Below are 14,746 nucleotides of genomic sequence, written 5' to 3'. Positions count from 1 at the left end.
CCCCCATAGGGATGCCTGCTGGATAAGAACTTTATTCTATAACTAGCTCATGCTAGCTGTTAAGTGTGTAGTTTTAAGCTTGTTTTACAGTCAGCATATTACCACCAGCAATCTTCAAACCTTACACTGTCACAAACTTGTATTTTGTAAAATAAAGATCTTCAGCTGAAGTTCATTTTTTATAAGTCTCCAGAGATCTGAGTAGTTGTGATAAGGGATTGGACTCAGTGACGCTGTCAGCGGAGATCCCTGAATAGATTGGTCGAATCACCCTCCAATACAGTGGGCTGTCAAAACACAGGTAGCGGACAGGCTGGTCAGACACAGGGGTCTCATCTTCCTTCAGAAACTGACAGGCTGATCAAATATAAAGGGTTTGAGGAAACCCCCCTGCTTCTTTACATGACATAGGTATATAATACATATGAAGTGAAGGTGCAGAGGACAGAGTCAGGCTCTTTTCAGTGGTGCTCAGCGACGGGAGCAGCAGCAGTGGGCACAAACTAAAACACGGGAGGTTCCACCTGAACATCAGGAAACTTTTATTTACTGGGAGGGTGACCGAGCACTGGCACACATTGCACACGGAGGTTGTGGAGTCTCTATCCTCAGATGCTCTAAAGCCATCTGGACATGGTCCTAGACAACTAGCTCCAGGTGGTCCTGCCCGAGCAGGGGGGTTGGACCAGATGACCTCCAGCAGCCTCGTCCAGCCTCAACTATTCTGTGATTCTGTGATCTGCTCCCACTGTAGTCTTTCTGCATCTGTACCAACCATCACTCCTGTCACAGTGCAAGACAATGCACAAGCCAGGAAGGCAAAATTCCACACTTAACCAAAGAAAACTTCTAACAGTGTAACCACCTAGAACTAGTTTCATTCATACTCTTCCTATTTCATTGCACATCGTCCACGGTAAGTAAGAAACAGCACTTCTGATGCAAGAAACACACCGAATCCAGACTGTCACAGTTTACAAGGTAAGCAAATGTTAAGTGTAGTGCAGGATATAAAACAATGCACCTACATAGGACACATTGGAATAAATACCATACTCAATGTTCCACCTAAAGCAACTGCAGCGTGAGCATGAACTCATACCTAATTCAGATGAAACTTTCACTAGTAATTGATCCAGATCTGTATCATCAATCATGAACACAGCCACACAACAGTCATCAAAAGTCCTGGGTTTAGGGCATTATTTAACACTCATTCTGATAAAGCATGTTAGGGCATTAAAGGGATCATCCTGTATTTCAGAGGAGATGTTAAAAATATCAGATGGATCATCTTTTTGTCTCCAGATTTTAGAGCTCATTAGTTATTAATAGTTTTATGCGTTAGACCGAAAACATTACCATTGGGGGGAGGGATGAATTAATTCTTAAAATATAAAAATATCTGTTAAAACAGCTCAATGTTTTTATGTCAGGTAGCTTCCTGTTATTTAAATATTCACCCAAGGACTACTTACAACTTTTTTAAAGAAAAAAAGTCTCTTCACAGATCACTCTCCATTAGGGAATCAAGCTCCTTCCAAGCAGTACACTTAAAATTAAAGCAATTCTCACAACACTGCATAGTTTATCAGCCCTTACCTTCACAGAAATAGCACAACACTCAGTTTTATATAAAAAATTAGTAATTTATCATGCTGTATAGGTACACTAAAGCAAAGCCAAAACAATGTACCATGCATTTAGAAGCAATCAATGTAGTAAATCATACAACAGAACAACTGAAGTTAAAACCCGATCAATGACTAACATTCTGAAGAACAGTAGGAAGTTAGAGCTGTGATTATTTTAACAAGACAGTCAGAAAAGCGTTAACTAAATTACCAACTATGATATCTTAAATGCCAAGGAAAAGATGAACAGACTTGGAGATCATAAGTTTCATTTCAAAATGCAGCTTTTATCATACAAAGAAAACCCAAAACCCTAAAACACACAAGAAAGAAGCTTTATCTCAAGAATGCTTTCAAAGCAATTACTGAAAAAAGTTACCACTACACACCTTTCAAAAATTAGATGATCATCAGTGCAGCTATAGCAACATTATACACTGATCTTCCAGAAGGAAAAAAAAAAAAACCCAACACCAAAACAACCTGAAAAGCTCAGATAAGAGTTACTTCACAGAGAATCCAGGGATGCTGCAAAATTCAAATCCAATAAATGTATCTTTACAGAAAACAGGTGCCCCCAAAACTCATCTGCTAGTTAACACCTGTTTTCACAGGACTTTTGAAAAGCACATTCAACACAATGCATAAAAATTGATATGGATTCAACTAGGTTAACAAAATTCTCCACTAGTAATTGTAAATGGGGAATCATCTCATGGGGACGTTTCTGGAACAAGTCCCACGTGGATCTCTTCTCGTCTCAAGGTTATATGATATTATTCTCAGCAATACTAGAGTTATAAATACACTACTGGCAGAGTTCATGTGTGGCAAATTAACACAAAAGTGTTAAAGATTAAATTCTACAAACTACTCTGAACATACAATAAGTAGAGCTCAACTGAAGATTGCTTCCAAAACATTACAGTTGTGATTCTAGGAGCTAGGAATATTTTTCACAACTACAGGATAGGGACTTTAGTTTGTTAAACAGTCATTAAACAATTTTGCAGTGAAGAACAATACCCAAAGTAATGTAAAACTGCTGTAAACTGGATCCTAATCACAGACTGAAATACATAGCAAACATCAACAAATCCTATAGTAAGTGTTCAACTTCCAGTTTTGTTTGTTTGGTTTTTACACATTTACTGTTAGCCAGAAGTGGTTTTAAAGCACACAGAACAATCAGAGAAAAAAGCAGCAAAAAACCTGTATGCCTTCAAACATTTTTACTTGATTTGCTGTTGAATATTTAACACCAGTTTTTCACTATTTTTAATTTAACAATAAACCCCAACTTATTTCATAGGGATGGCGAGACTGCATTTGAGTCTGTACAGGTATACCTCCTTGTAAGCAAAATATATTAGAAAGATACAGATCACTTCAATCTGCTGAAAATAACAGCAACTACCCATGTTTTCGGAGCCCAATAAGGATCATTCATATGATGCAGATGTATGAATCTCTAAGAGCTACAACAGACAGGCTTCAAAATTGTTTTTATTGGTGGTGTTTTTTCAATACTCCAGATAATCTCTGTATACTCACTGCCACAAAGGACACGTCAAATGGATGAGTCCTCTGACTGCAAGTCTGAGAAATGGAATACATGTCAGTTCACTATTTATTGGAGCCAGTAAAAGAGGAAATCTCATTGATCAGTCTCCATTTATAGATGAAGAAAAAAAATTAAATCAAAATTTCTTTCTATCCTGGTTTCAGCTGGGATACAGTAAATTTTCTTCTTAGTAGTTAGTACAGTGATGTGTTTTGGACTGGTGTGAGAACAATGCTGATAACACACTGATGGTTTTAGTTGTTGCAGGGTAATGTTTATGCTAAATCAAGGACTTCTTGATTTCTTGGGCCCTGCCAGTGAGAGGGCTGGAGAGGCAGAGGAAACTGGGAGGGGACACAGCCAGGACAGGTGACTCAAGCTAGCCAAAGATGTATTCCATACCATGGGACATCATGGTGAGCATATAAACTGGAAGAAGAAGAAGGAAGAGGGGGACCATCTGGCATTATGGCATTTGTCTTCCTGAGTAACCGTTGCATGTGCTAGAGCTCTGCTTGGAGCCCGGCTTTCCTGGAGACGGCTAAACACCTGCCTGCCAATGGATGCAGTGAATTAATTCCTTGCTTTGCTTTGCTTGCATGCACAGCTTTTGCTTTACCTATTAAATTGTTCTTATCTCAACCCTTGAGTTTTACATTCCTTTCTGATTCTCCTCCCCATCCCTCTGGGCGAGCGGAAGCAAGCAGCTGTGTGGTGCTCGGGTTTAAACCACACCACTTTCTCCAGCAGTATTTTTAAGCATGATAAATGATACGAAGTTTAATATAACTTCTAACAGATTTGATACTATTCTATCCTCCAATCTCAAGCTATTAGCTGATTATATAGCAAGGCAAAAATAATTTCTGAGAGCATATCCTACAGAAATTTAAAAATCAGCATCGCTGTAACCACCAACACTACAACTTAAATATTTGGGTTTTTCCTTCGCTCGAGTCAGATTCAAACAGGTAAATATTTTTCCTTTAATTTCTACTATAGCAAAATTTCAACTCCAATTTTAAAACACATAGTTAAATTTAAATAACACATTTTTTCAATGAAGACTGTTCTAGGCAGGTCACCCTTGGACATCAACATTTAAATGGTGATATTTTAAGCCTAAGCCTTGCCAATTCTTCCGTAACTTTGTTTTAATGAGTTCAGTTACTGAGAAAAGTAGAAAACTAGTATCTGTAAACTGAATATTCCAAGTATCATAATAAATTAAATTAAAAAAGAATACAGGCACAATGAAATGAAGGTAAAGAAGGACAACTGCAAATTTAAGAAAGTGAACTCACCATTGGGGATACCTTGCAAAAAAACATTTTTTACTTGAAAGTCCCAAAACCAACCTCTGCACTGTATTCAGAAGAATCTAGCACTGGATCTCACAAGATGCACAATTATTGCATGATACTCTCCATAATATCATTACATAATTTGAACACAAAAGATTACCCAAAACAGACTAAGCTGTACAAAAGCAAGCAGAGACAGTTACTTATAGAAACAGTCTTATTAATGCAAAGGCAGTAGATAAGCTATCTTTTACAACAGACAGATGTAGAAATGGTTAAAGCTTTGGCCGTATCAGTAAAGCACAATAGCTCAAATAAATATTTCCAGGGCATACAATTTCTCCTCCTCAATGGACAAGAAGAACACATCCAAATAATTGTCTGGCTTAAGTGAAAACTCATTTCCCATGAGGTCTCATAATTTGTCCTTCTGAAGTCAGCTGCACACCACAAGTGCTTGCATTATTTTTTTTCCGCTTTTCTGACTGAAAGTAACACCACAAGATGAACACTCCATGAATTCTTATGCAGGCAAGTTCCTTGACTAATAACTAGGTATACCTAAGGGCTTTAGAAAAACTATCAGATACACATGCAAAACAACTGATTCAGAAAGAAATATGCATGTTTAGTCAAAGCTTATCTCTTGGTAAAAATGAATGACTGAACTGCAATAACTTATTCAGCATCAGGTGCTAGGAATGACTGTGCTGGGCCAACATAATGGAAAAATCTTTGCAGAATAAGTCAGAAAACTTACCCATGAAACTGCCCGCGTTCATAATGATCTGAACCCTTTAGTCAGAATGCCAAGGAACTTTTGATCACTGGAAATCAGTGATCAAGCAGAAAAATGTGCAGAGGGGTATAAGACTTACACAAGAAAAAAAAAGGGAAGACCCTATTACTAAAGTCTCTCTGTTAAAGGGTTTGGTTATAATTTACGGAACTGAAGGGAAAAACTGCAATGCCAACAAGAAAGACCACTGCAGCTTATGAAAGTACTCCTGACTCCAAATTAAGCCTTTAACAACAGGTGCACCTTAATAAAGGAATATAGCTGAAAATAGCTCCTGAACACCAACCAGGTTTGTAGTACAAACATTCCCTGCAGAAATTATGAAACAAAGTGACAGACAAGTTTCATTCACTCAAGAAACTCACAAGAAACCCATGAGAACAATCCCCTAGAAAGGAGTAAAAGGTGGCGCTAGCAGCAAAAAAAGCCCCGTGAACATCTTCCACATCCTGCAAAACCCATCAAAACCCATCAGCCTTTTATCAGATATTTCCACACAGCATTAGAGGAGGAGAGTAACAAAGGATTTGTTTTGTTTTAAACAGGCTAGCTGTATTATTTCTATTTCAGTGCAGCCCTTGAGCTGCATTAAACTTATTGCCTTGAAGACACAGGCTCTATCACAAAACCCTTAGACAAAGTATTACCATCCGTGTATCATTGTGGCAAACAATCAACCGTATGTTGCCCCGTATTAGCAACGGCATAACCAGCAGATTAACAGAAGCAACTATTTTCTATTCAGCAACTTGTGAAACCGTATTTGGGGTACTGTGTCCAGTTTGGGAATGCCAGTAAGCAACAGAGATTAACATACCACAGCAAGCCCAGATGAAAGCTTCCAAGATGGAGCATATGATATATGAGTAGAAACTGAAATAAACAAGTTTTTTCAGTCTTAGGTAGAAATGGCTAAGGGAGGGATGAATTTTTTTTTTTGCTGTCTTCAGCTATGTAGAAGTGTATAGAGATGATGAAATTGAATGCTTGGAGGTACACAGGGAAAAGACACAAGGCAATGAACACAAGGTGCAAGATGGGAAATTATGATTACATGTTACAATTTTCTCACAGTTGTCAAACACTGGAACAGGTTTCCTAGAGAAACTGCAGAATCTCCATCCCCAAGTTACCCAAAACTCAACTGGACATGGCCCTGAGCAATCTGATCTAGTAGGATCTGCTTTCAGCAGGAGGTTGGATCAGATGACTTCCAGAGGTTCCTGCCAATCTAAATTATTCTGTGATCAAATAGTAAGTCTTTAGAAATGCCAGAACTTCCACAGATGCCAGGAACAAAGGATATTAGCACAAAGGCTGTGCCCGTATCTATGGGCTCAGCACCTGGAAGCACTGGCAACCATTTATCTTGCTGACAGCATTTTCAGCTCTTTCCTCCATTTCTGCACACATTCAAAAAGGAGTGATATCACCCTTTCCTATTAGGAAAATTATTTCCTAATAACAGAATAGTAAACAAGTTGGTATCAAATTGTGAGCTAAAACCAATGGAGACACTTCCAAATTCCAGCTAGCCTGTGCAGCTGCCCTTTGATTACAACTGCCAGAAAAGTAGTAAAGTTTTAATAAGAGAAGCAGAAGACCAGAAGAGAGAAAACAAACAGTAGCTGTTTTTAACTCTTCGACACCACTCCAACATTCAGTATTTCTAGTTACTGATGTCAAAGACGGACTGCATCTTCCCTGATGGCTGCACTGTTCCATAACTAGTTTTTATGAGAACTACAAAGGGCATCATGTCCAAGCTGGCCTAGTTAGGCTGCAATTTACTACAATATTTAGAGCTCTTCTACCCAATCCGGTAAAGGTTCTCTGCTAGAATTAGACAGAAAGAAATAACCCAGAGATGAGTAAGAGATCACTTTCTGAGATCAGTTATGCTGTCCAATGTGATTTCAGTTGTGAAGCTGATAGAAAATGGGAAAAGCAAAGAAAAAAAAAAAAAATCTCTGGCAATACTCAGATCAGCTTGACAGTGAAATAAGACCAGCAAATCTTCTCCCAGTCACCACTCCCTTACTACTTTGTCTTATTTTCCTCACCTTTGGATTCTTTCCATGACATAAACTTGAACCTAATTATGTGTTCTGAATAGTTGTCGGCACCAGACATCAACTATTTGAGTCCTGTTTATTAGTACTGTTACCTACCACACGAGAAAAAGAACATATTGCTGCCAAAGATTCCTGCTCTCAGCTAGCTTCTTCAGTCTCTTAACTACAATATATATGGGTATTTGTAACTTCCAGTGAAGTTACAAGCCATCTTCACTGACCAATTAAAAACCAGCAAGTTCAGTTTGTATCTTTTCATTTCATGTAACAGAGAAGGAACACCAGGTAAAGTACTGTCAGAAAAGTGGCCTTTCTGGAGAAGTAGCACCCCGTTATCTGCTTCCATTAAACACATGAGAAATGTTTTCTATCATTTTACTTTGCCATCCTATTCCTCTAGGCTTTGCTTCAAAACATCCACTAAATTAACCAGGCAAAATGAAAACCAGAAAAATAGTTGTCTTCTATAATCACTAATTAGAAACTAATCTGCTTCCATGTTTGAGCTCCTCTGACTATCAAAAGACCACCTGGGTGCTGAGGCAGGGTCGCAGTCATCTCTACCTCATCCCATCTTCTATTCTTACAGAAGAGAGGAAAACAGGCACGTGAACCACCCCAACATGTTGTATGAATTCTTATATAAATATAACATATATAAAAATATAAACCCTGTATTTTTAAATTATGTGATTATACATTGTAAGTCTCAAAACAGAACAGCGCCTGAAAACCTGAAATTTAAATGCTTTTCCTCTCCTCGTATTCTGAAATACATGGCATGGCATAAGTTTCTATTTCCCAAAGAACTTACATTCTGCGAGACCTCAAAAAAAAGGGGAAAGAAATCAGTGATGCACAAGTAATTATTGTGCAAATAAAAACATTTAAATATTTGACAGAAATTATTAAAGACCTTAAAATAAGTAATTAAGATTCTTCCCTCTAAACAAAACTGTCAGTATTCCAAATCAACCTGAACTGCATTTGTCATAAAACCTGCAATTTCACTACAAACTGCAGTAATTCTACTTTCTAATTAGTGTGAAGGACAGAAGGAATGTGATAATGACCTCTTTGAGAATTTCCCCAGTACTCATGGTTTACTTGTGCAGACATCTCCTCCCTTTGATAAGCCAAGCTTGCTAGGAGGGAATCCCACTCTATTAGCCCATAAGAATTCAAATTTTCACTCAGCTTTGTCATCTCAGGAAGCAATTCTGCTATATAACACACTTATTTTTCCCCTTCCACTTTTCAGTACACTGCTGCTCCATAAAACATTTGGGAATCCAACTTCTCCCTCTCTTTTCAGTTCCTCTGACCATCAGGAAGAGAAACCAGGCAGCAAGCAGCTCCAGTTCCCTACAACACAATTAGAACTCTCCTCCTCTCTGCCACTGTGACTTGTAGCTTTTTTAGGAAGAAAGTGTTCTTATGACCCAAAGTATCTTCACTATAATGTATCCATACACATAAATTATGACAGATCCCAACTACGAACAGGTAAGGTGGCTAAACCTCTATAAGCAGCCTTAAGCCTTCCTTCTCTCCACACACAGCTTTGACTTAGATGCAACTATTTCATCACACTCAGGGGAAAGGAGCAAGCACACTGAATTCTATCACAGCATGCAAACGGCATGAGCATACAGCATAGTATTATTAGATGAATCATCTGCCTATAAACTTGGGGGGTAGGGTGTCACTGAGTTTTTTGAAAATCTTCTATTCTTATAACTTACATTTTCCTCAAGAATACTGCCAGGATGCCTGTTGGTTTTAAAATAATATTTGACCTTTGCTCTCTCCATTCTACACAGCAACGTTTCCAGGAGCAAATTCCTGGGAACTCACCACATCTGCAAGATGACAGGCTGAGATTATCAGTGTAAAACTCTCCTACTGTACTTTACCATTTTCTATATTCCCTCCCCCAGTAAGACCAGCATAGCATGGCAGCATGTCAAACTGGATCCAAGAAGTGCCACAGACAACAAGTAACTTCAATATCGTAAGGTTTTGGTTTGTTTAAACTGAATGAGTTCACAACACAGCTGCATACAGAATTAGGGCAGCACACTACTGATCAGTAGGCCAGAAAGAGCCGTAATCTCACCCACTGAAGACACTAAACCACAGCTTGCAAGAGCTAACTGCAGTAGACATCTGAGATGGCAAGAGAAATCAGTTTCAGTATGCTTTTTTCCTTAAGGTTGATCAGACCTAATAACCCATTCCAAGAATACTTTTGGTGTATACTGTTGATTTTGTTTCACTCCTGGTACAAAGGAAACTGAACAGACACATAAACCCCAAGACCTGAGCAGCAAGATGAGGTCGGGAAAGAAAAAACACTGGAGGCTCTGGTTCTGAACAAGATACTGCATAAGCCTTGTTTAGTAAAAAGAGACACCCATCGAAGAAGAAACATTTAAATAATGAAGTAAAACTCCAGCTGCATACACTATGCAAGATGTTAATAGTTTCACTTATAAAGATGTGGAAACTGCACTTTGCTTTCTAAATCATACACCAACTGCTTACAATTAAAGTCTGCTCTTGATACTGCACTCGTGTCTCGTAGAATATGTCTAAATGGACCCTAGCAGCATCATTCTCACAAGACTAAATTACATCCCTTTCAGTGGGGAAACACTGACAGACAAGAAACTCAAGAACTCCAATCCAAATCCATGATATATACCCTAATATTTTTTTTATATTTATTTGAACTGTAGTAGTAATTGACAGGCATGCCAATATTGTATGACGTGCTGTAAGTGTGGGAGAAGTAATTGTACCTTGAAAGGATTTTACAAGCTAAATGGAAGATTGTGAACAAGAGGAAGCCAAACAGCATAAAGACACCAGTCAACAGGAAACAATTCCTGCAAATTCAGTGGTCAAATCAATGTGGGCATTTTGTAGTGATGACTGCAGAGAGGAGCTTCAAGCACTGAGGACAAAGAGCAAGACAGTTTTACAGGTATTTAGGTAGCACCTGATAAGCAATAAGTGCAGGAGAAAGTGTCAATGTTCCCTGGAAAAGAGGGAAAGCATTGCCTAGCCAACAGACACCTAACACAGTGAAACACCCTACAGGATATGCAACCAGCTCCGAAAGGATCATCCAGTGAGAAAAAACCTGACGGTCTTCCCAGAAACAGCAGAAAAGCGAACTAAGGAAAACAGGGGTGGGTTTTTTTTCTGTCCGACACAAACTTGCACAGTTATTTTACGTGGCTTTTCTTAAAGAAACTGTTTGTCTGCCCTCTGAAGTGGTTCTTTCAGGAGCATAAGTGAACAAACTATAAAACTTCTTCAGATAGATCCCACTGACATAAGTAAACAACAAATTTCAAATTACTTCTCAATTTCTGTTCACACGTGCTTTATTATTAATGCAGTTACTAACGATTTAAAAGACGAATGCATTCAAGTAACTCCAACAGGCGGTTCCGCAGTCCTTCCCTGGTCTCTACCATGAATTTGTAACACGACGAAACGGTGAGCTGCTTTTTTGCCTCACTTTTCCGGCCTGGGAGGCAAGAACACCATTTACCTACCTCGGGATGGCAGCTGAATCTTCTAGAGCATTTGAAATCAACAGAACAAAGATGCGAGATTAACACGGGCTACCGCCGCCGCCCCGACCCTCCCTCGGCGGGGGGCTCGGCGTTTCGGCACCCGAGCCGCCCCTCGCCCGCCGCCGCTCGCGCCCCCCCCGCCGCCGTGCCCGGCGCCAGAGGCCGCCCCGCAGCGCCCGCCGCCCCCCGCCCGCGGCACCCCCCCCGCCCGCACCCCCCGCCGCCGAGGGGGCGGCTCCCAACTCACCGATCCCGGGGGCCACATAGATGAAGTAGAGGCAGGAGGAGGAGAAGGAGAAGAAGAAGATGAAGGCGAGCATGGAGCGATTGGAGACCCGCAGCACCTTCCGGAGCAGTGGCATCCTCCCTCCGCGCCGGCGGCCGGCCGCCCCGCTCAATCCCGGCGAGCCGCGGCGGCGCTTCCCAGCGGGAAGACGCGGCCCGCTCCTCCCATGGATCGGGCAGCGAGAAGGTGACGAGGGGGCTCCGCTCGTCGCCCCCCCCCTCCCTCCCTCCCTTCCTCCCTCCCTCCCGCCGCCTTCCCCGGAGCGGGCGGGCCGGCAGGGGCAGCGCCGCGGCTGGAGGAGGAGGGAGGGCGGCGGCGCGCTGCGGCCGGCCCGGCTGCCCCCCTGGCGGGCGGGCGAGCGGAGGGGGCCTGCCCTGCTTCGCGCTGCGCCTCCGGGCGGGCTGAAGCGCCGCCGCGGCTCGCAGGTGGCGGCCGGAGCGGGGAGGGGCCCCTAGCGCCGCCGCGGGGCTCGGGGGCCGCTCCCGACGCTGCTCATGCCGCCGGGCGCCGCGGCCGCCCGCTCTCCCACCTGCTGCCCCCTCACCAGCGGCGGCGGCGGCGGCAGCATCCCCGCCACCGGCGGGCAGTCACCTCCGCGCCCGGCCCGGCCCCGCCGCTCCCACCTCCTCCCGCACCGGCGGGGTGCGCGCTGCAGCCGCGCGACGCGGCCCGGCCCCGCCCCGCCCAGACCCGGCTACTGCGGCGGTTGGAGCGTGCGCGAGCCCCGGCGCGGCGGCGGACTGCAGAACTGCGGCGGGCGCGCGCCCGTCCCGCGCTCCGGCGGAGGGGGCCGGGGGGGCCGGAGGTGCCGCCGCTACACTGCGGCGGCGGCGCGCGTGCTGCCCTGCGCCCCCGGCCAATGGGAGCCCGGGGAGAAGCGAGCCCGCCCCCCGCGATTGGCTGGCGCGTGGACGGGCGTTTGTATCACCGGGGCGGGGGGAGGGGCGCGAGGCGGCCAGGCCCGGCGTGGCGGGGGTCCGGCGGGTGCCCGCGGGCCGGCGGTGCGGGCGGGAAGAGCCGTTGGGCAGAAGGGGGGCGCCCCGCGCCGCGCCGCGCCGCGCCGCGCCTGCTCCCCTTCCCACTCCCCAGGCGCTCCCGTTGTGCCCGGCCGCCCGGCGGGGGTGCCATTCCTGCGCCCCGCCGCCTCGGCCTCTGGCGGGACGCGGCGGGGAGGGCCGCCGGACCCCTCGGGGCCTCGGCCCGCGGCGGCGGTGCTGCCCTGCCCGCCGCTTCCCCTCGCGGCCGGTGCTGCCCCTCGGCCGAGTGCGGCCGCAGGCGGGTCGCGTGGCACTTGAGCTGCGTCTAGTGCAGAGCAGTTGGGGATGGGGGTCGCCGCAGGGCAGATGAGTAAAGCGTTTCCTGAAGGTTTGGCCACACTTGCGCGTTCACATGTGCTGAGTTCGGATGTGATAGCCTACGCGCTGCGTTAGCAGTCTGCCCTCAAGCCCGTTGCACGAAAAAGGCGTTTTAAAAGTCGGTAACATAAGCTTCACATCAAGTAGCTATTTCTTGCTTTAGCAACTAACCGTGGCTACCACAAGTTGCTAGGCGATGGGGTCGAGTCGGTAATCTCTCCATTCCTCTGCAGCACGCTGTCACTGGCGGGAAGAGGTGTGCCAAGGGCTTGGCGGCGGGCCAGGATGTGCTTGAGTGCACCTGAGATGGCAGCGGAGTCCAGTTGTGTAAGAATCCAGAGCTGTGCTGTTAACGTGCCTGGACTTTATTCAGAGAATGAAGAGAACAGAGATGCAGAATTGCTTCCCCCCTCTTCCCCAAAATACAATTTCGTCTCAGACGTTATACGTGCACTATGATTTTTATGCAATGGGCATTAATGACAACTACATTTTGTTTCAGCAATGACTGAGACAAGTTGGTTTTGTTCACCCAGCACAGCTTATGGGCAAGTAGAGTTTATCCTTTAGGCTGAGGGGATGACCTGATCGCTTCTTTCACTTCAGTCACAGGCAAAGAGGTTCCAAACACCCTGCACGTTTCCATATCAGTATTTTTTTAACATAAATTAAAAAGCCTAAAGTCAGTTGACATGTAAATGTTGGAGCTAGAAATACAGAATTACAGGTTAATCAGTGAAGTAGTGATGCAAGTAAGTGATAATAATAACAAACCTGCATGTTTACTTAAAAGACCTTTTTACTTAAACAGTCAAAAAGCAGTAGGTTACTTTGTCCTCCAGTCTTACGAGATGTTGAACAGGAACATTTCTATGTACAGTAGAATACAGTACACACAGTAACAATCTATAGCCACATCATGGAATTTCCTTATTGTCACTGCTTCAGAGCATAGACATACGAATTTCCCAGTAAGGGTTTCCATGGGAGAGAGAAATTCTGCTTCCTTCAGCTCTGAAACACAGATTTGTCAGTAATATTTTGATGGATGTTATTGCGATGGGTAAAAGATAGATAGACTGAGCAATGCATTTTGTCACAAAATTGTTTCTGAATTGCCAGCAGCGGCTATGTAACTTGATATATGACATTTATTTTATTGAGCAGAGTGTAAAACTAGCTATAAAAATACAACATTGAATTACTATATACATAGATGGCTCAAATTTGAAGCTTCATCTGACTAATACAGAGGGTCCTATAGACATAAACTTGGGATATGAAGAAAAACTGTATCTTTATGTCTTGCTACTATCTCACGTTAAATTAAAATTTGTGTGATGCAATGCTGTTACTAGTTTATTTTTATGTATTAAAGCTATTGATTTGCTCTAAAAACTGAGTGTTAATTGACATGTGCTTCTCTGGTATTCCATTTTTATTTGTGTTTTTGATGTTGTCTTGGAAGTTTTGTTTCTATGCTGCAAACATAGAGAAGGGCAGTAGAAGACCAATGCAGTGACAACTTGCAGAACCATGTTGGAGACAAGAGTGAGACCCATGGTACATGAAATCTTAAGACGGGCCCTAACTTTTTTTGGGGGGAAACATTAAATGGTGCCATAGACATCACTGTCTCTGCATAAATAAAAGCAAGTGCCATGTCTTCAGCTCAACAGTATTAATTTTGTTTTAACTGCTTAGACTGTTAGCTGCACTTTTGTAAGACTTTAAATGCTACTGTGACGAGCCTGAGAAAACCTGTGGAATAATAAATTAAATATATAGAGACATTTGTGGAAGAATATAAAAATGGAATTTCAGAAGATAGAGGTGTCATGTTTAAATAAATCTTCAGCAGCAAGACACTGCAGGAGCAGCAGCATGCCTCACACACAGTTGTGGTAGATGACTAGGCCCAGGTATCTGCTCTGAAAAGAATACTTGAAATGTCCTCCGTCTTCTTTAAATATTACTTTCTACAGTAAAAATGTTACCACACAATAAGTGGATCACTCTTTGAATGTCACAATATTGCAATGTACTTAATATTGTCAGAAAAGGAAATTCCATCAAATATGCATTGTGCTCTGCACTATTTCATCCTGCAATGGAATTTATGCAGAGAAGTTCTTAAAC

The 14,746-nt window shown here is 43.3% G+C and overlaps 1 protein-coding gene and 1 long non-coding RNA gene across 2 annotated transcripts in view; one reads left to right on the top strand and one right to left on the bottom strand.

Annotated features, from left to right (window-relative positions):
- The window catches only part of B4GALT6 (beta-1,4-galactosyltransferase 6), a 37,218-nt gene extending 25,759 nt beyond the window's left edge, over positions 1–11,459 (bottom strand). The window contains exon 1 of the mRNA XM_055799016.1: positions 11,214–11,459. Within this exon, the coding sequence (XP_055654991.1) occupies positions 11,214–11,328 (115 nt within the window). The 5' untranslated portion in view covers positions 11,329–11,459. The remainder of the gene's footprint in view (positions 1–11,213) is intronic.
- LOC129784050 (uncharacterized) lies at positions 11,323–14,005 on the top strand. Its single transcript, XR_008746349.1, has 2 exons — positions 11,323–11,438; positions 12,841–14,005. It is a non-coding gene; the product is annotated as an uncharacterized LOC129784050 (long non-coding RNA).
- The last annotated feature ends 741 nt before the right edge of the window (positions 14,006–14,746 follow it).

Source organism: Falco peregrinus, chromosome 3 (assembly GCF_023634155.1).
Source record: "Falco peregrinus isolate bFalPer1 chromosome 3, bFalPer1.pri, whole genome shotgun sequence".
Lineage (NCBI taxonomy): Eukaryota > Metazoa > Chordata > Aves > Falconiformes > Falconidae > Falco > Falco peregrinus.
Note: the sequence above shows the minus strand (reverse complement) of the source record. Positions and strands in the feature narration are given on the sequence as shown.